We start from the raw sequence: 27,554 nt of genomic DNA, 5'->3' as shown, positions 1-27,554 counted from the left end.
ATATAACCATATATAGTCACTCACCAGTCAAGGCTAAAATAAAATAAAAATTCTGTATGTATAAAAACCTTGAAAAAAGAAAAAAATAAAGTTCAAGGAAATAATTCATTTAGTTTTAATGTCTACTGAATTGACCATATACAGAATATATATATGGTTTGCTGATTGAAAAAAGGCTCAAAATCGGAATCAAGTTTGTTCAGTTCAAAAAAGATTTTTTATTATTGGGTTAAGAAATCAATATTGAAATCGTCAATTACAAAACTTTTTTGCCAAACATCTCAAACGTTTTCCCATCTATTGTTGTAATTTATATTCGTAAAAGCAAGGCTTGCTGTATAAGGAAGTCCCATTTTCAAATAAACAGCATTGATGCAGTTTAAGTTGTTATTTCAGCTTGCGATTCCTCTGTATATCAGTGTAAATGTTGAATAACATTGTTTGAATAATATCAGTAATTTTTAATGGATTTGAGATCGCTGAGTATAATGAGAGAGTGCAGGATAATGGCACCAATGTTGTAGAGCAACAGCAACAAACTCACAGTCCAGCAGTATGCCTGCAATAGAACATAGAACAAATAAGTTAAACGGGGTAAAATCTTATGAGATGACCCGACAAAAGAAATTATACGCAATGACTTTTTACAACTCATACATGGCTCTTTTCATGAGAACGTATGGCTCGGAGACAAAATTATTGTAGTATTTATATTCTCCATGCCACTCCATATAAGAATGAGGTAAGAACAGAGTGTGGGCGGAGATCGGAAGCAAGTCGGGCAGCCGAGACGGGAGAACGGAGCGTGGTCGGATATCGGAACAAGTCAGGTAGCCGGAGACGATCAGGAAGCCAGGGACAGACGAGCAGGAAACAGGAACAGGTCGGGAACAGAACGGGAGCCACAGTAAAAAAAGCTTGCCTTGCATGTGCGGAGGTTCGCTGACGGACTGACAAGGAGTGAACGAGAATGACGTGTTTAAATAGGAGGAGAACTAATTGTTAAATAATTTGGGGCATACTGTTTTATTATCATTAACAATATCATAAAAAAACAAAAAATCTGAGGAGCCTTTTGGGAGCTGAAAGACCTTCTCAGTATGCCGAGCCCAAAAAAAATCTGGTTTTCTAAATATAGCTTTCCTCTTGGGTGTGACCAGTAGGGGGTGCTGATGCTTCACATAACAACACCCGAATGACAAGCAGCCAATGCATTTATTGTGTGGTCAATAAACTGCCATGCAAAATGGCAAAGGCAACGTTTTCAAGTATTTTCCTGACCTTAAAAACGCAATATTAAATTTAAAGCATTTTCAAGTATTTCAAGCACCTGAACAAACCCTTGATGAAAACAATTTTAGAATTTAAGTTTTATTTTCATTTGGTTCAGGGTTTGTGATGGCAAGGGATAGGTTAGGTGTAGGGTTGGGTAGGGTTACTTTAACTTGATTACTTTCAATTACTTTTGGATTACTCCAATACCAAATATGCTAATAAAAGACAAAAGAAACTAAATATGAAAAAAATTACTAAATTTTGCACAGGCTTGGGGAGTAACGGAATACATGGAACGGCAAAAATGATGTTGGCAAGCTGTTTGGATTTATTTTCATTTTGTTTCTGTCGCATTTTATGTTAATTTTGCCGGAGATCAAAGCAATCAAAGCCAGGAGAGAAAGCTTACCACGTGTTGTGAGTCATAATTTTATTCATATTTAGTTTCTTTTGTCTTTAATTAGCATATTTGGTATTGGAGTAATCCAAAATTAATTGAAAGGGTTAAAAGTTAAAGTAACCCTACCCAACCCTGGTTAGGCGACTATGAAGTTCATTATCGATGGAATGTTTGAACTAGGATAGAAAACCAAAACTACTCGTACAATTGTTTTCATGTATAAAAGGCACTCTCATCAATACTTACCAGCAGGCGATCCAGAGGGCAATCCTCTTCTGACATTGACGGACATGTGTCTTTGCTTTTTACACTGCTGAGGTGGAAGCAGTAAAGGCAGAAGGCCAGTAGAGCAATCAGCAAACCAACTCCATTACTGCAGGCAGAAGCTTTAAGCTGCAGAGTGGATAGCATGACATATATTACATAGAAAGTTCAGAAAATGTTTGAGTATGTGAATAACCCCGATAGATGTACACAGGATTCACATATGATGTTTTTGAGTTTTTCCTCGCCCTCATGTAGGTTTTAGATCAGGGGATGGTGTAATAATAGTTTGTAGTTTGCAATTATCTGTGGTCTGTGCAGCCCTTTGTGTCATGATTACCGACTTGAATCACCTGTGCCCGCTCATTTGGCGTCATCTGATTGGCTCCCTGTCCCTTTTTAAACCCAGTCCTGTCATTCTCTGGTTGTCAGTCTGTCCGCGAACCTCTGTTGATACAAGGCAAGCCTTTTTGACCCCGACTCCCGCCTGTGCCGTTATTGCTCCCGTTTTTCCACCTGTCCGTTCCTGATCCCCCTGTCTGCCTCCGACTACGACCTGGTTTTTTGATCCCAACCACATCTGCTCTCCCGTCCCGGCTTACGACCCGTTTTAGATCCCGACCATGTCTGCTCTCCCTGTCCCGCCTTATGACTCGTTTTTGATCTCCTGTCCCAGCTATCGACCTGTTTTTCCCTCCCTGACACCGCCATCGCCCACTACGTAAGATCCACTTCCTTATTCGGATCGCAGTCCAATTACGAGACCGACTAGCCTCCCACGTCCAGCAAGCACCGGATCGTGGGCGCAGCCCTTCCTCTTTCTTTCAATAAAACTTGTGGTTAACGTTACGCAATTGGGTCCTGATTCCGTTCTGGTCGTGACACTTTGAGACTCCGTGAGTCATTAATAATTAACTGAAAGTGGCGTAATAAAATACAAATAACATGTAATTATTCTGCAGCTGTTTCACTTTTTAAGCATTATTTCATGATGGTCTTACCCGCGGTATGCTGGGATTTCTCTTGTTAGCAACAGTGAATGATCCTCCTGCTATAATCTGTAAAAATAAAACACAAATAACCATAGAACAAACGTTCAATCGTCAGGGGTCTCATGCCTAGGTTATAAAAAGCCAGAAGGTATCCCATTTATTGTCCGTTTTAGCATCGGAACCCAATAGACTTTTTAGTACTAAGAGGGCTTCTATCTATATACAGTAATCCCTCTCTGTATCGGGGTTTACTTTTTGAGGTTTTAATACTTTGCGGATTATCATTGTGTATTGTCTTCTGCAGCAGACAACACACAGAAAGTGCTGTCACAGGGGCAGGTTGCAACGGGCTTTGTCTGTGTTTGTCCTGTGGGCGTGACTGTCTGTGCGGGCAACTGTGATAGGCTGGTGTATGCTGTCAAAAAGCAGGGCGGGCACACATCTCAAAGGGTCCACCCAAACCAAACTGCAAAGCGGATTATCATTGTGTATTGTCTTCTGCAGCAGACAACACACAGAAAGTGCTGTCACAGGGGCAGGTTGCAACGGGCTTTGTCTGTGTTTGTCCTGTGGGCGTGACTGTCTGTGCGGGCAACTGTGATAGGCTGGTGTATGCTGTCAAAGAGCAGGGCGGGCACACATCTCAGTGGGTCCACCCAAACCAAACTGCAAAGCACGGCGACAGCTAGTATTTAGCATCAATTTAGATGGACTTTGAGGGAAGTCAGAAGAGCGCAAAGAAAGGCTGATCACCTGCGGGTGCTGCGTGGATTGTTATCAGGTCCAGGAAGAGACTGGTCCGGGAACTGCGGCTAAGCTCTGTGACAACTCTTACAAGCCACCCCTGCCAAGCCTATAGCTCACCAAAGCCAGATCCATGTCCCATAAAATGGATGACCTCGAGCTAGAACTCCTGGGAAACCGCCACATTTGTGACTCTTGTATTTTATCCGTCACGGAGACCTGTCTCAACCTGAGTATCCCTGATGCTGCTATTGTATAATGACACTGAAGACCATTCATTCAACTGCCATTCTGTGTTGGATTTTTATTTGTATATCTATAATTTGTTATTTTGTTACAGTTGTGTGTATTATGTCACTGATGATGAACACATAAATGAATGTTTCTTCTTGGTGGGTTTTTACTATTTCGTGACTTTTTTGGAACACAGTCCTGCGAAAAACAACGGATCACTGTATCTGAAAAAAATAAAACTTCAACTTTAAAAAAATCATGATTTGACACAAACAACCATTCCCTACCAATCTCACATGCAATATTAAAAAAGGAAATGAAATACATACAATAATTCCTGATACAACGGAGACTATAAAGAAGTATGGGAGGCTTTGGTCAGAGTAAGCCATTGGAGTAGCCAGGAACAGTTGCAGCAAGCCCAAAATGATGGTGACTACCTAAAGTAAACAAAAAGAGATCTCAGAAATACTGTAAGATATTTATCTTTGGACAGGAAGTAAAAATGAATACATCCGAACCAAAAGAAAACTATTGAGTTAACTCACTCCAGCTGCTTCTGTGTCAAAATACAAGAGTTGTTGTATTTTGGCTGCATTTGAAGACGGCCCTTCCATTGCAACACTTCTGAAATGTAGAAAATACAATCATGTTAATTATGAGTGTCATGAACCGGAACAGGAGGAGGACCCAGATGCGTAACGTTTCTCACACAAGCTTTATTTTACGGGAATGGGGCAGTCGTGCACATTAACACAAAGGCCAGTGATGCGGCGATTGCTAGGCGGAAGAAGAAAGACAGAAGTCTGGCGTGGAACAACGGGAAGCCAGAGACCAACGAGATCGATACCGGATAGCTGGTGTAGATACCGGACGGAACGGGACTGACAGGATTGAAAAAAATAGGAGACTGGAGACAGAGATCAGACAGAACAAGATAGACGGGAACAATACCAGACACTGGAGACCGGAGACCGATATCAAAACAGGACGAAACAGACGGGATAGATACCGGACAGGATACACAAACAGGATACAGGACAAAGTCAAAACACACGTCCCGCGGGTGCAGAGGTTCGGTGACGGGCTGACAAAGGGTGAGTGAGAGTACTGAGCTTGAATAGGAGGGAAGCCAATCAGTCAACGAGCCGCAGCTGGCACCAAACGGGCGGGGCCAATTGGGCGCCATGGGCAACCGTGACATGAAGTTATTGTGAAGGGGATTGTTCTGTGCATACATGCATACATATATGCAAACATAGTGAAGGATTTTATACATTTGACTATAAGGGATTTTGTATGATCAAATACAAATTACATTTAATGCAAAAGACATTCACTGGCTGAGCTGTGGGGCAGGTCATTGGAACATTGTGAAGAATGATGTTTACAGAAACAACGGGAACTGGGACATGGGCTGATAAGATAATCAGCACATCTGAGGACGGAGAGGGGCCCTGATGACGGAGGACGGCAGGCGTTGTTTGGAGAACAAAGCCCTGATGACGTGGAAACGCGCAGGGATGTTTTGACCATGACAGACATCGAGGAGCCGAGGAGCCCACGTGGGGGGCTTTTCCTGACGCGCCCATGGGAGGAGCCGACACGCCAGCTTGGGAGAAAGTCGTGTGTCGAGAAAGGAACTTCAGAAGATCGGAGAAGATCGGAGAAGATCGAAGATCGAAGATCGAGAGAGACAATCGAGAGACGAGGCTCGACAAAGACTAATTCGACTAATTTGGCCAATTCGATGGAGTTTACTTAATTAAATACTTCAAGAAATTAAATTTGCCCCCGAGTGGAAATGCCGGTCTCTTGTCCGTCTTGTCACAAAAAGAAACGAGCATGCATTGTTAGGTGAATGAAGGTTATGTTTGGTTAATGGAGTCAGATAACTAATTCAAACAATTTGGTAAAAGGTACATTTTAATATTTAATTCCTAACAATTTAGTGCATCCATACAGTAAATATGCGTAACAAAAATGAATATTCAAGCACTACTTTATACAAATGCCTGTTGCGACGTATCACTTTCTTTTTGGGGGGGCAAGTTTTAAAACCCTATGTGTGTGTTCTGGCAATCAAGGTAATGTGAGAGGTGGGGGACAATTTCACTAACTTTGCATTTGCAAAAAAATGAAACAGTTCATTAATCGACTCAGCTAATTAGTTAAAAATTATAGTCTGTGGCCTCCAGGGTTGTGTCAAGAACCAGAACAGGATCAGGACCCAAATGCGTGACGTTTCTCACACAAGCCTTTTATTTGACAGGAAATGGGGAGTCATGCACGTTAGGCAGCAGTCTGCTGTGGAACGATAGGAAGTCAGAGGCTGACGAGATCGATACCAATTGCCCGAGCAGATATCGGACAGATGGGGTCAATATCGGACAGGACGGGACAGACAGGATTGATGTCAAAACAGGATATGGAAATTAAACAGGACAAACTAGACGGGAATGAAATTGGAAACCAATATTAAACAACGGGGCAGACAGGATTGATATCAAAACAGGATATGGAAATTAAACAGGACAAACTAGACGGGAACCAAATTGGAAACCAATATTAAACAACGGGGCAGACAGGATTGATATCAAAACAGGATATAGAAATTAAACAGGACAAACTAGGCAGGAACAAAACTGGAAACCGATATTAAACAACGGGACAGACAGGATTGATATTAAAACAGCGTATCAAAATCAAACAGGACAAACTGGACGGGAACGAAACTGGAAACATTTTAACCATTTTCGGGGGGTTGCATGCCCTAAGCGTGTGAGATGCTCTTGGCCAGAAACAGTTAGGAAGTCTGTACTGAACCAAGAAACCGATTTGAGAGTTACAGGGTTGGGTAGGGTTACTTTAACTTGATTACTTTCAATTACTTTTGGATTACTCCAATACCAAATATGCTAATAAAAGAAAAAATAAACTAAATATGAATAGAATGACTCAATTTTGTGCAGGCTTGGGGAGTAACGGAATACATGGAACGGCAAAAATGATGTTGGCAAGCTGTTTGGATTTATTTTCATTTTGTTTCTGTCACATTTTATGTTCGTTTTGCGGGAGATCAAAGAGATCAAAGCCAGGAGAGAAAGCTTACCACGTGTTGTGAGTCATCATTTTATTCATATTTAGTTTCTTTTGTCTTTTATTAGCATATTTGGTATTGGAGTCATCCAAAAGTAATTGAAAGTAATCCAGTTAGAGTAACCCTACCCAACCCTGGAGAGATATCAACGCCACTGATTTTGAGGACATTTGTCCAATTTTGTATGATGTTCGTCCCCGCTTCAGACTTAAGGACATTTTTTTCGTCTCAGGCACAACAACAACAATAACACGCGATTATGACAATTCGAAGCTTACCACTCGCAGTAACAAATGAGGGCAAGGGAGGACACGCAGAAAATGTACCTCGTTCGTACGAAAAACGTTGAAATAACTCCAGCTCAAGTTGAGTACAAAAACAAGATATTTGAGAACCTCCCCAGTGAGAAATTAGCCAAAATGTGAAGGCGGAGTTTCTCAACATCTGTTGTGTTTTGCCTGCGTACATCCTCAGGCGTTCCCGTTATCGAGGACGTGGTTTATTTTCAGGAAGTTTTACTTTTATTTTTGATTTTTTTTTCATACGCGGGAGAAAGTAAGGTAAGAATCCTATATATTCTTGACCTTTGTGATATTCATTGTGTAAAGCGTTTGAATTTGGAGTGACCGAAATCAACTCGTCGATTGTGCAACGTTGGCATTCGTCCTTGCTGCGATGAATTGTTCAAATCAAATCTATTCGTAAAGCACATTTAAGGCAAAAAAGAATCTATATAAGAACATTTAGCATAGAACAAGACAGTAAAATCTCCCTTAATACCCCCCAACAACCAGGGTTGGGTAGGGTTACTTTAACTGGATTACTTCCAATTACTTTTGGATTACTCCAATACCAAATGTGCTAATAAAAGACAAAAGAAACTAAATATGGATAAAATTATGACTCACAACACGTGGTAAGCTTTCTCTCCTGGCTTTGATCTCCGGCAAAACTAACATAAAATGTGACAGAAACAAAATGAAAATAAATCCAAACAGCTTGCCAACATCATTTTTGCTGTTCCATGTACAGTGGAACCTCGGTTCTCGACCATAATCCGTTCCATTTCTTTCGACGAAAACCGATTTGTACGATCACCGAAGCCGTTTTTTCCCATTAAAAGTAATGTAAAATTGTTTTAATCCGTTCCAACACCCAGGATGTTTATCTTGAATATTTAACGTAAAGCTAACCCAGGCTAATCGTACGTTCGCGTTAGCGTAATCTTTCGTACGGAAGATTACGCTAACATGAACGTGTAAAAATAAAAAATCAGGTCGTTTACACGTCATTTAGCACCCGGGTCTCCACAACAAGTGGTGAGCGGTTAAAGGATAAAGAAAAGAATTATGAATAGGATTTCTTACCGGTCGGCAGAAGCCATGCTGTATTCCTGAAAGAAGGGAAACTCGCACACCTTCTTCATATTTTGCTATTATTTATTTCTTAAATGCAATAGTTGTACGCACTACTCCTCTTTTTTCACCTGTAGCAACTTTGCTGCTTGCACCAACCTTCTTCCGAGGCATAATTAGGGGTTAAAACACTACCTTCACCGCTTTTGAAAAACGAAAACAGAAAAAGAGTGCGCGTTGCCGTGACAACAGTTCTTCACGAGGGGTGGGGACAATCTACACTCGTACGCCGCTCAGCGTCGCCCCTAGCGTACTGGAGTTCGAACTCCGATTTTTTTGAACAAAAAGCGAAGCAAGAATTTCTCGAAATTTTTGGTCGAAAACCGATTTGTTCGAACTGAGAGGCGTTCGAAAACAGAGGTTCCACTGTATTCTGTTACTCCCCAAGCCTGCACAAAATTGAGTCATTTTATTCATATTTAGTTTCTTTTGTCTTTTATTAGCATATTTGGTCTTGGAGTAATCCAAAAGTAATTGAAAGTAATCAAGTTAAACTAACCCTACCCAACCCTACACCTAACCTATCCCTTGCCATCACAAACCCTGAACCAAATGAAAATAAAACTTAAATCCTTAAATTGTTTTCATCAAGGGTTTGTTCAGGTGCTTGAAATACTTGAAAATGCTTTAAATTTAATGTTGTGTTTTTAAGGTCAGGAAAATACTTGAAAATGTTGCCTTTGCCATTTTGCATGGCAGTTTATTGACCACACAATAAATGCATTGGCTGCTTGTCATTCGGGTGTTGTTATGTGAAGCATCAGCACCCCCTACTGGTCACATCCAAGAGGAAAGCTATATTTAGAAAAACAGATTTTTTTTTTGGCTCGGCATACTGAGAACCCAAAACAATGCCTAGACATGCACACACAACGGTTAAAATACAATAATGGGAAATGGTCTGCATTTATATAGCGCTTTTCAAGTGAATGAAGACCTCCCAAAGCGCTTTACAATGTGCTTCACACTTAGCATGACGTTTACAAATGGGAAGTGACACTGCTGAACAGTGTTGAATGATCCTAAATCTCTTAAAGTGAAATGTAAAGAACTGACAGACACTCTGGGTGCTAAGTTGTTTCCATTGATCTTAAATACTATATCTATCCTTTTCAGGCGATGGCTGTCGCTGTCCTAAGTGATTTGTCAGTGCAGGTACTGGAGGACGTAAATACTGTCAAACTAACCGACAGACAACAGATTTTGCGCGATGCAAAACAGCGAGGACAGCCTAACTGTATCGGGGTGAGTTTTCAGCACCAGGCAAACAATTCCAACGTCTTTGATGAATTAAAGTTTGTGACAGTACATATCACGTAAAAGTTCATATATTTTGGAACGGCGCTTTATTTTTCTTTTAATGCAATGCTCTATAACCTATGTTTCCCATATAATTTTGTGAGACCCCAGTGGGTCTAAGGCAATAGCTCCCAAAATTTGGAAGCCTGGCGCCCCCCTGGGCTCCCCAGTGCATTCCTAGAGCAAACTTTGTTTCCTTCTCGTTTGTTGACTCTAGGACTATGTTTACGGAGTCCGCCATGACGCCTCAATGACCTCACACGGTGGGTGTGGCATAGTTTGGTGCTTGCAAACTTTGAACCTCGCTTAGTGGCTTGTATTAAAACTTGCCTCTGATTGGTCGGTGCTTTTAAAACTCGAACAGTAACAATTGTGGTTGGCTAAAACTGACCAAAGTCCTAAGGCAAAGTCAGAAGTAGGTAGTAATCTTTGGTGTAGATACGATTAGAACAAGAATTTTAACCCCGTCCATTGTTTTTAAACAAGTGCTTTAATTGGATACCACATAAACACAACTGTTATGCTACCGCCAAGGCCAATCCCTTAACTCAGGGGTCTCAAGCCTTTTTCAAGTGTCAAGCTACTTTTTGTTATTATTTAGCACAAAGGTCACCCACTTTGATATACATTCTTCAAATAGCAACTTAGCTAGATGGTTTGCTAAATAGCTAAAAAGTAGCATGATCGTTAGCTAGAGAGGTCAACAGGTATAAAACCTGTAAGGGAGCTAGATAGCCAGCTAAAAGAGTATAAAGCCATCTAAATAGCCATATTGAAAGCAAAAAAAGCTAGATAGCTAGCTAAAAGAGTATAAAGCCATCTAAATAGCCATATTGAAAGCAAAAAAAGCTAGATAGCTAGCTAAAAGGCCAAATTTTAGCTCAATAACAAGCTAGTTAGTTAGATAGCATGCAAAAAATGTAAAACGCTAGCTAGATAGCTTGCTAAATAGCTAAAATGGTCTAAGATAGCAAAGAAGCTAAAAAGGTAGCCAGGTAGCTAGCCCAAAAAAAATGCTTATTTTTTGCTGATTAGCTTTATAAAACCTATGAATTGGAATTGATTTTGTTGCATATCCTGTAAAACAAAAATATAAAAACATGAATAAATAAACGTGTCTAATACATGAATCCATTCTCATTCTATTCTCTTAATGAATTGCTTATAACTAATCATCAATATTTGAAAATTTTGAACTGGGAATTATTTATTTCAATTTCTAAAATAACTTATGTTATAACTATGTTTTTACGATGTTATTACTAGGTTAATTGTTCAAAATCACAACGACCCAGCACTGCTACGCTATTTTCAGAACATGTCTGTGGGCACCTCAACTGTTCTTGGAGGGCACCACGTTGGAGACCCCGATTGTCAATCTATGCGTTTATCAAGCAGTTTTCAGTTTATTTGTCGACGTTCCGGAGCGCTTAAAGACTTAAACAAAAACAAAAAACTCCTTCCAGAAGACAACGCATACTCCATTGCCAATCATACCATCTGTTTTTTCAAGTTGAGACTCATGGCTATGGTTGGTCATGACCTGGAGGCTCCAGTTGTCCGTGCCTCACATCCTTTCGCCAAATACAGATATTTTTTTGTTTTAGATCTCTGTAACAAAAACAGAGTCAAGTCAAGTAATGTTTATTTGTATTGCCCTTGATCAAAAAGATTCAAAGACATTCTTTTATCTCAGTGAGGCAGGACTCCAGATTTCCACAGTTTAGTGTGGCAGATTCCTCCATCAGAAGATATAGTTGAGTGTCATCTGCATAGCAATGAAAACTGATGTTATACTTGCGAATAATATCACCTAATGGAAGCATGTAAATGCTGAAAAGAAGGGGGGCAAGTACTGAACCCTGCGGAACACCACAGGTAACACTAAAGGGCTCAGATGACATTTCCCCATATTTAACACAGTGCGTCCTACCTGAGAGGTAGGATCTGAACCATAAGAGGACGGTTCCTGAGAGACCAATCCATTGTTCCAACGGTTCTAGTAAGATATTATGGTCCACAGTGTCAAAGGCAGCACTAAGGTCCAGCAGCAGCAAGAGTGATGAAGCGCCTGAGTCCATTGCCAGTAGATCATTGGTTACCTTAATCAGGGCTGTCTCAGGAGAGTGGTTAGCCCTGAATCCTGATTGCATGGATTCAAAAAGATTGTTCTCGGATATAAAATAATCCAGCTGCTGTGCCACAACTTTTTCAAGTACCGTATTTTCCACACTATAAGGCGCACCGGGTTATAGGGCGCACCCCGAAAAAATAGTTTTTGGTCCTATATTTGACATACATAAGACGCACCAGATTATAAGGCGCTACAATGGGAACGTCGACAAAACAGTCAGATAGTTCAGTCCAACTTATTACCCCCTTAACATTCCGAAAACTTGCAAAGAAGCAAATACGTGTCGAGAACACGTGCGGATGCGCTGTCCGTACGATGTCACTCAAATGCATCGTTCCAAATATCATTCGGAAGGTTAAAGTCTTGGGATTCAAGAAATGCCAACCATTCCTTGGTTTCTATTTTCTTTTTCGCTCGCAACTTTACAATGCATATGACAATAAACACTTGGAATTGAGTTTAATTTAAAAATAGACACTCCATTCCATCCATTATCTGCACCGCTTATCACAGAAACATCGAGTTCAGTCTGAAACAAGATACAGGGAAAATATATAGCCGGAGTAGCTCACCGAAGTCGTTGTGTTCAATAATAATGTGCAACCATGGTCCTCTTATATCCGTGAGTGTAGTAAATCCAGGAGAATAAAATATTTACGAATACAGAATAGTAAAAAATGCTTTCTCTATGCCGTCAATCCAACGTGCTATTCACATTCATCTTTTTCAGCCAATTGCAGGCTTTGTTTTGCCGCTTTAGCCTATGCCAGCCTGTAAATGATAAAAAGGATCCGCCCCCTTTACCTCCGAATAACTTTAGCCAATAGTGATCGATTCAAATGATGATTGACACATTGGTTAGCCAATGAAACGCCGGTATATAAATCCCAGCATACACCGCGGACTACTTGGCGTTCGGGGGAAAATCTAGTCGGCGGCTGCTGCATTAGTTGCAAGACTTTGCGACTTAATATTGATCCATAAATAAGGCGCACTGTATTATAAGGCGCATGGTCAGCTTTTGAAAAAAGTACAGGCTTTTAGGTGCGCCTTATAGTGCGGAAAAAACGGTACTTTAGAAAGAAACGGTAGAGAGATATCTATCGATGGTATTATTTTGACCTACAGACCTAACTTACTAAGACTTTTGGATACTGTTTGCATGACCATAGGTGAGTCAAATTATGTTGGGCCTGATGATCATGTCCTACTCTATTCCACTGCACTTCATCCAATTGACTGAGGTGGTTTCCTTTGGTGTGCCCTGGTGGAGTGGGCTTTTGGTAAGTGTGGTTTTTACCATTTTTTTTCCAAAGGACGTCAAATTCTTTGTGTTGTATAAGCAATTTGTGTACTTGTGTAAGCGTCTTTGTCTCTGCGCACCAGATTGTTACGGCCGGAGTGGTTGATCTCATCTTGGACAAACACTTTACAATGACAACCGTAAGTGTGAAGCCACCACACACATGAAATGGCTTGTTTTAACGGTATATAAGCCAGGGGTCGGGGACTTTTTGGACTCAAAGAGCAACCCGGGTTCCGCAGGCACTGGGTTGGAGACCCCTGCTCTATATACTGAACAGTGGAGGTCTCTTCTGTACCGTATCAATGCGGTAATTCCTCTATCTTGGACTTCAGGATGACACGTTTGAATTTCATTGTGCATGGGAGAAAAATTACAGTTTGATTATAGTTTGAAAAAGTACCTTCACAAAGCCAAAGATTATATCTAGGTGTTGTCTTTTGTTACAATTGTATCAGCTTAGGTAGTTAATTTTGTCCTTCAGACACTGAGATGGCGCCTCACTGTCTTTAATCAAAAAACGGCCTTCAGAGATGGCGCCTGGCCGTCTCACCTCCTAAAATGTGCCTCTCCTCCCTATCGGTGCTTCCTTAGAAATACACTGCATCATTGTTTAAGCTTACCATAAATAATTAGCTCCTCTCTCAACAAGAGGGCTAATTTTCAACTTCCATGGTCAGTTGGGCAGCTGGCCGATACTTTCACTTTTTTTTCCTCATTTATTAGGATAGTGTGACACCTAGCGACCAGGATTATATCGTTTTATGTAATCATATGATTTTGTTTAAGCCAATCAGATGTGTTGTTTTACGCATGTGTTTTGAATAAATGTGAAAGTAGTTATCGGATGTGGGTGACTCCTCTCTGAGCTGATCTTGGAAGCAGATCTAAGGGACAGCTCAGGTGGGATGCGCATCAGCTGAAAGGGCTACCCAACTCAAATCTCTGACTCAGTGTGTTTCTTTCTTTACCTGAAAGAGTTTTTTATTTTTTAATACAATCTCAGGTTGTAACCTTGAGCGTGCATTTGATATGTTTAAATGGAAATATTCTTCTTTTCCTTTTCCTTTTGATGTATGTAAATTTGTATGTATAATACATATCGCATGTATATATACTGCTTATAAATCTAAGTATACACACAGCTTTTGAAATTCCTTGGGAATTTCAATGTGTTAACATTCATGTTTTCTTTTCAGTTCTGGGTATCCTTGGTGGTGAATATTGTCTCCACAGTGCTGTCAATTATTGCCGTTGTTGTATATTCTGTGGATATTCACAAAAACCCAGCGACATCGTGTGTCAAGATTCGACATGGGAACTGTAACATGGACTTCTATTCCACGGTGTGTATCATTCACTTGAAATTCTTTGCATCTGCTAACATGCTTTAACTTGGTTTGAAATGAAGGATGTAAGGACTATAGATAAGACGATAATCGGCATTTTTATTCAAAACATCGCTGTGGACCTTGTTGATTTATTTTGATGGCCAATAAGCAATGTTCCCTCTAATTTTCCTTATGGGTCTGAGCGTTCACACAAAGTCGGTGAGCAACGCTTGAAACAACAGTGAGCCACCATAATCCCAAGTGTGGCAAGATCATTAATTATCAAACATATCCAAAACTTGACATCACGTTACATTTTGCAGAGTTTCCGGCAATGCAAAATGATTTTTCTCTGAATGAATTGACTCATGTACTATTGCAAAGGTTGTACGGCCTACAAACGTCGTTTGTTCTTACAAATCTTTCACAAAATATCCATTTCTTTTTATTTCCTGATATATTTTGTCGCATAATATTAACATTTTTGAGGGCTTATTTAGTCGGTTGTAAGATACAGAATTGTACTTAATCACATTTTTTAGTGAAAATACAATGTTGTCAACAAGATTCACTTGATATACAGTAATGGGAAATTATTTGAATGCAACACAAACTTTGTATTCTTTTTTTCTGTGATTTTTTTCTACTTTTTTTAAAAATTCCTTTAAAAAAAATCTCATTGTGTTTATTTTTTCCGAGCTGTTACTTTTTTCTTTTTGTTCTCCATTTACTTTTTTCCTATATTTCTTTCTTTTCTTTTTTTCTGGCTTTTTTTCAAAATGTTTCCTTCTTTTTTTCTCTTCCTTTTGTTTCTTTTTTTTTCTCAGCTTTTCACTACTTTTTCATTTTGGTATTTTTTTTCTTTTTTGTTCTATTCCCCCCTTCATTTAAGTCAATTTGTGTATAATTTTACTTAATATTTGCTCATGTTGGGATTAAAGAAGCAAAAACAACCTGAAGAGCCGTTTAGGACCCAAAAGAGCCGGTTCCATTTTATTGAGCCGAGCCGAAGAAGCCGGTTCTCGACATACTCTACTAACTTTACTCAACTCCGTTCGACTTCAAAATACCGCATTTAGGACACAACGTGAGGGGAACCCGTGTATTTTTACCTTCATGCACTGTAACTTTGACTTAAGTCGCTTCTTAATTAGTAATTTTGAGCCCTCATTTTTGTGCGCTGGCTAGATTTTCTTGTGCGCTGAGAATGTGCGAGCAGTGCGCAATTGCGCACGCGCACAGTTTAGAGGGAACACTGCCGATAAGTAATTCATTTCAAACCGCCTCCTTTAGTATCTGGTGAAGCAGAGGGTGTGTCATTCCTTAATGGCGCTTAACTCCAGTACTATCCCAACTGTAGACGTATCTGATTGGCCTTGGGCTTTGCTCTGTAACTCATTCAGTAGCATTTTATTGTACCGTATTTTCTGGACTATAAGCCTATAATCCCGCTAATAAGACGCTCGTGTTTTTCTTCAGCAAAAATGTGCCAAAAGGCGTAGCTTTCGCATGGACGTAGGTGATATTGATTGTTACCATCAATATCGACCAATCTGTTTTGTCCCCACCAAAATTATGTGTTGCAAGAGGATTTCTTCTTCCAAGGAGGGGCGTGACCAATGTTCCCTCTAAGATGCGCGCATGTGCAATCACGCACTGCCTGCAACTTCTCAGCGCACAAGAAAATCTAGCCAGCGCACAAAAATCAGGGCTCGAAATTGCTAATTAAGAAGCGAATTAAGTCAAAGTTACAGTGCATGAAGGTAAAAATACACGGGTTCCCCTGACGCTGTTTTCTAAATGCGGTATTTTGAAGTCGAGTCGAAGTAGAATTAAGTTGAGTAAAGTTGGTAGAGTTTTTAGAGAACCGGCTTCTTCGGCTCGGCTCACTAAAGAGAACCCAAACGGGTCCCAAACGGCTCTTCAGGTCGTTTTTGCTTCTTTAATCCCTACACGACCAAATATTATGTAAAATTGTGCACAAAATGACTTAAAAGAAGGGGGGAAAATAGAACAAAAACAAAAAAAAATACCAAAATGAAAAAGTAGTGAAAAACTGAGAAAAAAGAAACAAAAGTAAGAAGAAAAAAGAAGGAAAAATTCAGAAAAAAGACAGAAAAAAAAGAAAAGAAAGAAATGTAGGAAATAAGCAAATAGAGAACAAAAAGAAAAAAGTAACAGCTAGGAAAAAATAAACACAATGAGATTTTTTTTAAAGGAATTGAAAAAAAAATGAAAAAAAGACAGGGAAAAAGAAGAAAAAGTTTGCGTTGCATTCAAATAATTTCCAATTATACCAAGTCAATCTTGTTGTCAACATTGTACTTCCACTAAAAAATGTGATTAAATACAGTTCTGTATCTTGCAACCGACTAAATAAGCCTTCAAAAATGTTAGTCAAGTCAAGTCATTTTTAATCACAAAGAGTCTCAAAGGGCTGCACAGGTTATTGCACAGACTATTGTTTCAGACTATTATTACACCATCCCCTGATCTGAAACCAATATGCGTCAAAAGATACCAGGAAAAAATAAATGAAAATCTTGTGAAAGAATTGTTGTAAAAACAAATGACGTTTGTAGGCTGTAAAACCTTTGCAATAATACATGAGTCAATTCATTCAAAAGTGAAAAAATGTTTTGCATTGCAGGAAACCCAGCAAAATGTAACTTGATGTCAAGTTTTGGACATGTTTGATAATGATTTAGTTGCCACACTTGGGATTGCCGTTGCTCACTGTTGTTTCAAGCGTTGCGCACTGACTTTGTGTGAACGCTCAGACCCTTGGAAAATTACAGGGAACATTGGGCGTGACAGCAAATAATTAAGAAGCACTGTGTTAGTGGATTCATCGTGCGCTAATTTTTCCTTGATGAAATGTGAAGAAGAAAAGTCATGCTAATGCTAAACACCATGTTTCGTTTTGAACAGCACCTTTCTGTAGGCTTGAAATCCTCCCTTCTACTCTTCACCTTGGTCCAGACTGCAGTCTCGGCAACTCTCTGCTTCCATCTGCACAGACTGAGGTGTACAATTGGATTATACAGTGTAAGACACCTTTAAATTCACAAAATTTGCATGCTCAAATATGGATTACAGATGCTGCCCTACTTGCGAACAAGTTCTGGACAATCGTTCGTAAGTTGAATTTGTTCGTAAGTTGCTTCAGTGCTATATTTTGCATGCTCAAGGTTTATATAAGTAACCTGTATTGTTTTGTACTAAAAAATAAACATTTGATAAAATTATATGCTCTATAAAGATAAAGTGAAGTTTAACTTACTTCTGGAAGATGGGTTTCAAGAGGTCCTCTGTGGAAGAGAGTGGACAAAAAAAGCGATCCACCCATTTTCTCAACCGCATCAAGCTTTTTTATTCCACTTTCATTTCAAAAGAAATGGCTCGCCTCTTCTTTACACTTTACACCAACCATATTAAATGGATGCACGAAAATAATAATAAAAATGTCAAAGTTCGCGCTGGAGATTCAGTATAGAATGGTCACACACAAACTAGGAAGAGAAAGCCGGATTTCTTCTTCGGAGTGGATGCTGGGTGAGCTCTCACAGCACCACGCAGCGGTAGAGGCGGAAAGTAGTACAGTGGAACTTCGCTAGATCGCGGTTCCACTTTTGCGGGTCTAAAAAATATAACTTACCTTCTCAATAAAAGCATTTATTGACTTGACGCCATTGAGCGCGAGCTTATGTCAACTGAGGACACGGTGTGGACACTCTTATTGTGAAGGGGAGGGGGAGGCCCTGACACAATGCTTAGTCATGGTGAGTTACCGCTTCGCTCAACCCCCCCCCCCCTCTTTCAACTCTTTCCACCTCACCCCCTTTTTATGTGGCGCTCAGTTTATCATGGAGGAACTCGGCGACGCGACGTAAGTATATTCTCTTGTCACATTTCATCTCAAGTTTGACTTTATTATACCAAAAGCGAGCGATTGTACTACCTAAACACGGCTAATTGTGTGTGGTTTCGTGTATTTGTTGTAAAAGCCGTTCGATGCCGCTAGCTAAAGTATGTTGTTATTGTCAGACGGTAGCTCTTTCACTTTCATTAAAATGAACACGGACCATTTTTTTAACTGTTGTTTGCCAAAACGCTTCACAAACATTCATCAAATATCACATTTTCACTATTTTTATTTTCAATATGTAACCGGTAGTGTTAACAAGCAAAATAAACTGCGATGGCTGCATGTGGTTGAGAGCGGTTAATACAATCATACTGAATAGTTCGTAGTGGTTTCGCCGCAGTCCTATTCAGTGTACATACAACATATTTTACAGTTGTTTTTTTTTGTTATAACATGAGTTTCACTCTCTCTCTCTCTCTCTCTCTCTCTCTCCCTCTCTCTCTCTAGCCGTATTCTATATGGTGTACTGTATGCAGGGGGGGTATACTGTATACCTGTATACGTTTTTTTAAGCATTTTTGAAGGGGCGCCGCTACTTTGCAGATTTTCAGTTTTAGTGGGTGGTCTTGGTCCCCATTAACCGCGATAACTGAGGGATTACTGTACTACAGTACTGTCCTGTACTCGGAAAAAGGTGCACACAATACAAAATCTAACTTACGGCACTGTCCGGATATTTTTCGACATCCCGAAAAAAAGTTAGTATCTACCGTTTTTCGTTCGTCGAATGGTCGTGAGTAGGGAGGTGTCTGTATAGTCGTTACATGATCTATGCAGTAAAATATTCAGAATGTGAGGGCACAAGGGCCGCACGATTAACCGAAATCCAATCGATTTCAGGTTTTTAATTTCTAGATAAAAACTCAAAAGACTCAACAACATTTTGGACAAAATCGTGAAAAGAAACCAAATTGATTCAACATTTCATATTGTGCTTACACATTAAAATCTTAAAAGTAAAGTGTTGCAAAAATATTGGCCCCCTTTGATTCAATATTCCTTTAGGTCACAAGTCTTTTTGGGTATGTCTAAAAATTTTGCACATCTTGAAACATAAATATTTGCCCATTCTTCCGAACAAAAAGCTCGAGTTCCTTAAGGTTTGATGGTTTTCGTTTGTGCAAATGCTTTTTAGGAATGAGTTCTGTACTTCAGATTGGCTATTCTAACACATTCATATTGTTAGTTTTAAATCATTACATTGTAGATTTTGCCAGCCTCTTTGTCCTTATGTGGAGAGCTTTTTTGTTCATTCCTGTGACCCCCCCCCTATAAACTTGTGAACTCTGCTCGTGTGTCCGCATTTGGGTCCAATCCTCAAAAGGTAACATACTGTGATTCAAATATGAAAAAAGAAAGTATGGTCAACGATTGACGTAGAATGCTTAACGCTCTGTTAATCTCTTTGCAGTCTTTTGCTGAAGCTGCACCGTCAACATCCAGAGTTGGTGGCTGACTGCTGCCATGTTATCAGAAGAGGAACATCCAGATCAGAGATTTCTTATGGACTAAAACATTTCTGGTAATTTGATGAGCAAGTTTCACTCTGCTCGTCATTATATATATATATATATATATATATATATATATATATATATTTCTCTGGCCATCACAATTGTATTTTGTATGTAAACTTGCGTTTAGTGGTTAACTGAGCCTGTGTAATTCAAAATATTACACCATAGAAATAACATAGTAAGAACATAACATAATAACTTATTTTAGAAATAAATATCAAACTGGTAGCCCTTCGCGCTACTCTATGACAAAAACAGTACCGTAAATTCCGGACTATAGAGCGCACCTGATTTTAAGCCGCACCCACCACATTTTAAGAGGAAAACCGATTTTGTACATACACAAGCCGCACCTGTATATAAGCCGCATGCCCACATTTAAACCTGTTAACACAAACACAAAATTAACCCAAACCCGACATCAAGTCCAGCGATTGAAATTATAAATGTTGGGGGAGGTGGGGGCGGGGGTGATTTTTGAAAGGGTTATTGTTCTATATTCGTTAGCAATTATCCATTATCCATTATCGGTCAATTCATAATTCACTACAAAGCCACGGGCCGAGACACTTGTTCCTTCATTAAAGTCCACAGTCCAAAAATCACAGCCGGCAATATGAACGGAAAATGATACCGGTACTTAAGGTTTGATGCAGACCTGCAGAGTCCAGGTCTCGTTGAAAGTAATCCAAGGAAAAAAGTGTATATTTCCAAAGGTAAGAGTGGGAAAAATATATCAGATGAACACATTTACTCACGCAACTCCTTTTTCTTTAACCAACTTTTAACCCCCTCTTCTTTCCTTGTCTGTCCCTCACCTTTAGCGGTCCCCACTTAAACTCGGCACCCGCGTTTGTTCCGCCCCTCATTTTTCGTTCACCCGTGCAAAACATATCAGAGTAAGTGTCTAAAATAAATACAAATAAATACATTACAAAAATATACAGTTGCAAATACATATTATACATGGGTTACACATATTTACAAAGAAAGACGGTACACCGAGAGATTTTTCAAAGCTTTAATAATAATAATATAGCTTTGACAGGGCAGTTAATGGTAGCAACACTCGAGCGCCGCGAGCGGCCGTTAGAAAAATTACATAAATTGGCCAAATCACTGAATAAGCTGCAGGGTTGAAAGTTAGGGAAAAAAGTAGCGGCTTATAGTCCGGAATTTACAGTAGCTCATTTCAGCTTATTTTTATTTTATTGTATTTACATTAGCATATTTCACAAGGTTATCAATCTGAATGCTTTAAAACACTTAAAGAGAAATATATGAAATGATATAAGCGCATCAGGACACTAAATGTCAGTAGAATATTTTAACCATTATTTCTTTATCATTAGAAATGATAATTTTTCGATCTTTTTAATCAATTTATTTAATGTAATTATTTTCATTGTGAAATGTTGAAAGCACAGCTGTCAAACAAAATAGGGAAGAACATAAAAATAAATCAACTTGAATATTTTACTTAATATATTAAGAATTTTTGTATCCTAATCGTATATTCATCATTCTATTTTTATTTTACTTTAAGAACTGCTGGTAATAGAAATGATTGAAAAAAAATAAAAATAGAAAAACGATCCGACCTTTTATTTTATTAAATATGTAGAGGGACGGGCGCCTTTACTTGCCCAAGACACTACAAACCAATTAAAACATATATATAAAGTAGATTTTATTCATTTATGATTAAGTTAATTCTGTCCTGTATAACGTTTCAAGAAATAAAGAACAGAATTAACTTGTGTGAATATTGTCATAGTTTTCATCAAGAGGCATTGCCGTTTGATTTCTGAGCGGATTACAAGACTACACTTTAGCCAGCTTGTCTTAAAAGGGACTGTTTTTATTTTTCCCAACATCTTGCATTTAATCACTGCACTGATATTTGATTGTAATTTTCTCTTCTTAATAAAGTTTATTAAAGCAGCACTTAACAAGTGGTAAACCTTCATTTTATCTTTATATTCCTCTGTTAATAAGGAATCAACAAATTATTAATTATATATAATTATATATATACACACCGTAAATTCCGGACTACAGACCGCACCTGATTATAAGCCGCACCCACCACATTTTGAGAGGAAAACCGATGTTGTACTTACACAAGCCGCACCTGTATATTAGCTGCATGAGCCCACATTAAAAAAAATGTAACACAAACACAAAATTAACCCAGACTTTAAGTCCTGCGATTGTAACAGAATTTTTTGGGTTTAAGTACACAGTCCAAAAATCACAGCCGGCAAAATGAACGGAAAATGATACCGGTACTTAAGGGTTTGATGCAGACCAGCAGAGTCCGGGTCCCGTTGAAAGTAATCCAAAGAAAAAAGTATATATTTCCAAAGGTAAGGGTGGGAAAAATATATATCCACTATTGTCCGCCGTGTCCACAAACACTCACCTTTACCGGTCCCCACTTCCCGTCAGCCCACGTTTGTTACGCCCCTTCTTTTTAATTCGCCGGACCAAAACATATCGGAATAAGTGATTCTGTGCCCTCCTCTCCGTCACGCAGCAGACCGGCTTTTCCGAACCCGTTGGTGATGGTGGATTTTTTTATGCTGCCCCACGCTGTCAGGATCCACTGGCAGACTTGCGAAAAAGTTGCCTTTCGCATGCGGCCAGTTTTAGTGAAAGATTTCTCGCCGCTAGTCAAGCCAAGAAGTTGCAGTCTTCCTCGGCGCATATATTCCACCGGTTTAAATCTTACCTTTTGTACTCGAGCGCCGGTGGCGGCCATTAGAAAAGTTACATAAATTGGCCGCATCACTGAATAAGCCGCAGGGTTGAAAGTTTGGGGAAAAAGTAGCGGCTTATAGTCCAGAATTTACGGTATATATATATATATATATATATATATATATATATACACAGTGGCTTGCGAAACTATTTGGCCCCCTTGAACTTTGTGACCTTTTGCCACATTTCAAACTTCAAACATAAAGATATAAAACTGTAATTTCTTGTGAAGCATCAACAATAAGTAGGACACAATCAGGAAGTGGAACACACTTTATTGGATATTTTAAACTTTTTTAACAAATAAAAAACGAAAAAGTGGCTGTGCAAAATTAAATTACTGTATTGTCTTTGCTTCTAATCATGGGCGTAACCGGCCCGTTTTTTGGGGGTGCTCAAGCACCTCCAAATTCAGCCCAATTATGGCAATTTTAAAACTTTTTTTTTCTTACATTACAAAAATGTGAACAACGCAGTGTCGGAAATACTCCACTGCCTTGAAATGGTTCAGTCTATTTGATTCCTAGCACCACATCGTAGTATTTCTGCAGTAATAATTTGAGTATTTTCTATTTTTTTTTTGTCGGAAATCTGTAATGTTACTGTAGTTGTATTTTGTAGTATTTTTGCAATCATATTTTTGAAGTATTTCCATAGTAGACGCTTTGTAATATTCATCTATTTATCCATTATCTGCACCGCTTATCCTCAGTAGGGTCGCGGGGGTGCTGGAGCCCGTTCCAGCTATCTTCGGGCAGTGGGTAGCGGACGCCCTGAACTGGTTGCCAGCCAGTCGCAGGGCACACGGAGACAGACAACTTCCTCACTCATTCACACCTCGGGACAATTTGGACCGGCCAATTGACCTGACATGCATGTTTTTGGAACGTGGGAGGAATCCGGAGTGCTTGGAGGAGACCCACACAAGCAGGGGGAGAACATGCAAACTCCACACAGGAAACTTCGATCTCATGACCTCAGAACTGTGCCGCACACGCGCTAACCACTCTGCCGCCGTGCTGCCCCTATATATACATACTTACACACAAACACAGTTCCCCCTTCCTAAATTCTGTGTTTTTTGCATATTTATCGCTGACAAAGGTTTCAGTTCATCAAACCCAATTTAATATCACACAGAGACCACCCAAGGAAATACAAAATACAGTTTTGAAATGTTAATTTCATTCATTAAGGCACACAAAATCCAGGCCTATCTGGCCCTATGTGAAAAAGTAATTGCCCCCCCTTGTTAAATCACAAAGTAACTGTGACTAACCACAGTTTTAGGAAAAAAACTGAGTTAATTTCCATAGGGCACACCCAAAATCAAGAAATCACTTAAATTGATCAGATAGACAAAGTGAAGTAGGAATGGAATTATATTATCTGAAAGCCCCTCTCCGGGTCTTCCTTCCATGTTCAAAACTCATTGATGTATTCTCTTATTTTTTGGGGTGTCTACTCAAGTTTAAACTTAACAGACTTTGAAAAAAAACGATAACATTAAAAAAATACAACTCGAATTAGAGGATTTTTACATTTTATTTTGGAAAAAAATGTATGTTTCAAGATATTAAATCCACAGAGAAAGATGACAAGTTTGAAGGGGACCTAGCACGTCTTGGGATCAAGAGGTCGCAGGTTCGATTCCCGGCTCCTCCGTGTTATATGTCGAAGTGTCCTTGGGAAAGACACTGAATCCCTAATACCCCCAATAAGCAGCAGGTGGGCGCCTTGCATGACTGACTCCCTATTGGTGTGTGAGTGTCTGTGTAAATGGGTAAGTGTGAAGAACATTGTAAAGGTCTTCATTGAATTGAGAAGCGCTGTATAAATGCAGACCATTGTGCTTTTTAAACTGTGGTAAGCATTTAAACAGCTTTGTAATTTAGCATTAGAAATGATTTATTATAATTATTATTGTCATCCATTACACAGCAGGCAATCCACAAACCCCAAGCGATAGAAAAGACAGTTCTGACACATAACAGACTAACATATTTCGGTAGGCCAAAGTTAATTTATGTCTGATAATGAAAGGCTCAGATTTAAAACAACCCTATGTAAACCTAGGTACTTGTAACATGAATTAGCATGAATGCATGTCACAATTGTGCATATAATTTCCTTCACCATAGTCCAAATGAAGCTGTTCCTAAGAGAAGTCTTCACACCGCGACGATGTTGTTCATCTCCCACCTTTGGGTAGTTTTACTTGTGTCACAGTCTGATATGAACACTTTGTGGAGGAGGTCGGAGCGATCCAAGCATTTGCCTACAAAGGCAGGAGCGGAAAGATTGCGTTTGAAAACGTATGATAATCAAATATGTAGACATCATTTTTTTAAGGAACACGTTCACTCAAAAAGTAAAAGTAGAGAGAGAAACAAGGGTTGCTTTGCACATGCGCAGATCCTTTGCAAAGAAAAATAAAATGAAAACAATGATGGAGGGATTATCCAAGCTCGTATGAATACAATTTTTTTTTAAAAAGGCAGTGAGAGAGGGTCCGAACCCGGAATAATGATTGATATTTCAGGCACAACCTGACCCGAATTTTCTATAGGCTAGTGCTTAAGATACTATCTCTAACCCTGGTTAGTGAGGTGGAACTGGTCCATTCATTCAAGTTTCTGGGTACTTACTTGTCAGCTGACCTCACATGGACTGTCAATGCTACTGATATTCTAAAGTCAGCCAGACAAAGGCTCTACTTCCTTCGTCAACTCAAATCATTCGGAGTCCGTCAATCCATTCTAGTCAATTTTTATTGTGCTATCATTGAATATGCTTTAACTAGGTCAATCACAGTTTGGTTTGGTCGCGTCAATCAGAAAGAATTGTCAAAAATGGAATCAGTGGTGAGGACGGCAGAGGAAATAATAGGTACTGGCCTCCTGTCCCTGCAAAGTATCTACATCGATCGAACTAGAAAACGGACGCCAAAAATTATAGACGATCCCAGTCACCCTGCTCGCAGGTACTTTGATTACCTGCCGTCAGGTCGCCGTCTTCGCTCCATTGCGAGCAAGACTTCACGTCTTAAAGAGACTTTTTACCCTTCCGCTATCTGTATGTTCAATGGGAATTGATTTAGGTTATTATGTATCGTATTATTATGCCAACGGCGTTCCTCCGACCTATTCTACTCTATTCTTGTTATTTACATATTCTTTCTTTTAAAACTATTCTATATAATTACCTTGTATTATACACTACAATATCTTTTTTACTCTATTCTTTTTATTCTTTTAAATCTATTATTTTATCATTATTGAGTGTTCGTGTGTCAAATGATTTCTTGTATACATCATGTTTAAGGTTTATACTGGCTGAATAAATAAATACAACCCAATACAATACATGAAACATTTTACCTGTTGGTACGTGAGTGAAGCGGTGAAGAGCCTGAAAAACAGAAAAAACAGTTACACATTACATAAGGATGTTTTGCTAATTTCTACCATCCATCCATCCATGCATTATCTACACCGCTTATCCTCAGTAGGGTCACGGGGGTGCTGGAGTCCATCCCAGCTATCTTCGGGAAGTGGGCAGGGGACACCCTGAACTGGTTGCCAGCCAGTCGCAAGGTACACAGAGACAGACAATTCGCTCGCTCATTCACACTTAGGGACAATTTGGACCACCCAATTAACCTGACATGCATGTTTTTGGAATGTGGGAGGAAACCGGATTGCCTGGAGGAAACCCACGCAAGCACGGAGAGATCATGCAAACTCCACACAGGGGGTTCGATCTCATGACCTCAGAAATGTGCCGCACACGCACTAACCACTGTGCCGCCATGCTGCTAATATATACCAATAAAAGAATAATCTTAGTGAAAAATTGCGGCATGAAAGATGAGAAGAGCGGCACATATTATTTAACCCTCGTGGCGTTCAGTTTTTTGGGTGACACAATGCACACCAGTGTACATTTTTTGGACTTGGATACCTCAGCCATTTTATTTATTTTTTTACTTCCAACTACTCAAAATGTTTGATAGAATCAGACCTATCCATATATATATTGTTTTTAGTTTATTTATTTTTAGTTTCCTGCCAGGACAGTAAAAATCCTAAAGGTGACTACAAATAAAACTAACTCAACTGTATATTGATAAAGTTCCTAGGTGAATATTTCATGCGGCCCAATTTAAGCTAGGAGTTATTTAAAAATGTCCAGTTTTTTCAACAATAGCAATTTTCCCCTAAAACCTTGCACGATTCATGTCAGCGTATTTGGACGTGAACTTGAAGTGTGAATATTTTTGACTTACAACCACTCAAAATGTTCGGTGGCATCAGACCCACCAGATTCATAAACATATAGTTTTTGATTTATTTATCTTTTTTTTTTCAATTCAAACGTTTGCTTAATTCCGATTTCGAAGTCCTCGTTCGGTTTGGAGATTTCGGTATTTCGGTACGTTTGGCAATTTGCATACTCTGCAGCCATTCAGAAGCCTGCATCGAATAACTTGCTTCCGGGCTCTCCCGAGCCTTATAAGGTCTCGCATTTGCTTATCATTTTCCAAAGTAGACGCACAGAGAACACAAGAAAAATGGATAAGTGGTAAGGAATCAAGCCAAAACCTCAGCTCAGAAGAAAGATTCAAAAGAAGCTAACAAAATTCATGACGCTACAAAAGGTAAACATACATTAAAAGCATCGTGGAAAGAGGAGTTCACGTGACTTGTAGCAGACGACGCAACGCAAACATCGCATGAATGAAGATGAGTAAATACATGTACATACTGATGGCAGATGGAAAACAGCGATGTCATATACATGCAATGAATGTTATAAGTAGATTTATAATAAACTTAATTTTAAAGTGTTGTTC

The 27,554-nt window shown here is 39.3% G+C and overlaps 3 protein-coding genes across 5 annotated transcripts in view; 1 reads left to right on the top strand and 2 right to left on the bottom strand.

The window, feature by feature from the left end:
• Positions 1-153: 153 nt before the first annotated feature.
• Positions 154-8,557, bottom strand: LOC148360766 (uncharacterized). 3 transcript variants are annotated; one of them, XM_088341670.1, is made up of 6 exons: positions 8,377-8,557; positions 4,458-4,536; positions 4,239-4,349; positions 2,941-2,997; positions 1,922-2,068; positions 154-559 (listed from the first exon to the last, which is right to left on the bottom strand). In XM_088341670.1, the coding sequence occupies exons 1-6, from the start codon at positions 8,433-8,435 to the stop codon at positions 452-454; spliced, it is 561 nt and encodes a 186-aa protein (XP_088197796.1). In that variant the 5' UTR covers positions 8,436-8,557; the 3' UTR covers positions 154-451. The 3 variants fall into 3 exon arrangements, with proteins under 3 accessions (XP_088197796.1, XP_088197799.1, XP_088197797.1); XM_088341673.1 differs by lacking the exon at positions 8,377-8,557 and adding an exon at positions 7,336-7,485 and having other exon boundaries at positions 157-559; XM_088341671.1 differs by lacking the exon at positions 8,377-8,557 and adding an exon at positions 7,288-7,455 and having other exon boundaries at positions 163-559.
• On the top strand, positions 7,194-27,025 carry LOC148360765 (membrane-spanning 4-domains subfamily A member 12-like). Its single transcript, XM_088341669.1, has 8 exons — positions 7,194-7,569; positions 9,541-9,669; positions 13,030-13,140; positions 13,244-13,300; positions 14,360-14,506; positions 17,423-17,539; positions 19,831-19,941; positions 23,412-27,025. The coding sequence occupies exons 2-7, from the start codon at positions 9,544-9,546 to the stop codon at positions 19,873-19,875; spliced, it is 603 nt and encodes a 200-aa protein (XP_088197795.1). The 5' UTR covers positions 7,194-7,569; positions 9,541-9,543; the 3' UTR covers positions 19,876-19,941; positions 23,412-27,025.
• Positions 23,805-27,554, bottom strand: part of galnt7 (UDP-N-acetyl-alpha-D-galactosamine: polypeptide N-acetylgalactosaminyltransferase 7) — a 23,142-nt gene continuing 19,392 nt past the window's right edge. The window contains exons 14-15 of the mRNA XM_088341665.1: positions 26,080-26,110; positions 23,805-24,977 (exon numbers count right to left, since the gene is read on the bottom strand). Of these exons, the coding sequence (XP_088197791.1) occupies positions 24,871-24,977; positions 26,080-26,110 (138 nt within the window). The 3' untranslated portion in view covers positions 23,805-24,870. The remainder of the gene's footprint in view (positions 24,978-26,079; positions 26,111-27,554) is intronic.

This window comes from Urocampus carinirostris, chromosome 8, assembly GCF_059441175.1.
Source record: "Urocampus carinirostris isolate Australia breed hairy pipefish chromosome 8, RoL_Ucar_1.0, whole genome shotgun sequence".
Lineage (NCBI taxonomy): Eukaryota > Metazoa > Chordata > Actinopteri > Syngnathiformes > Syngnathidae > Urocampus > Urocampus carinirostris.
This window is presented reverse-complemented; position numbering and strand designations above follow the sequence as displayed.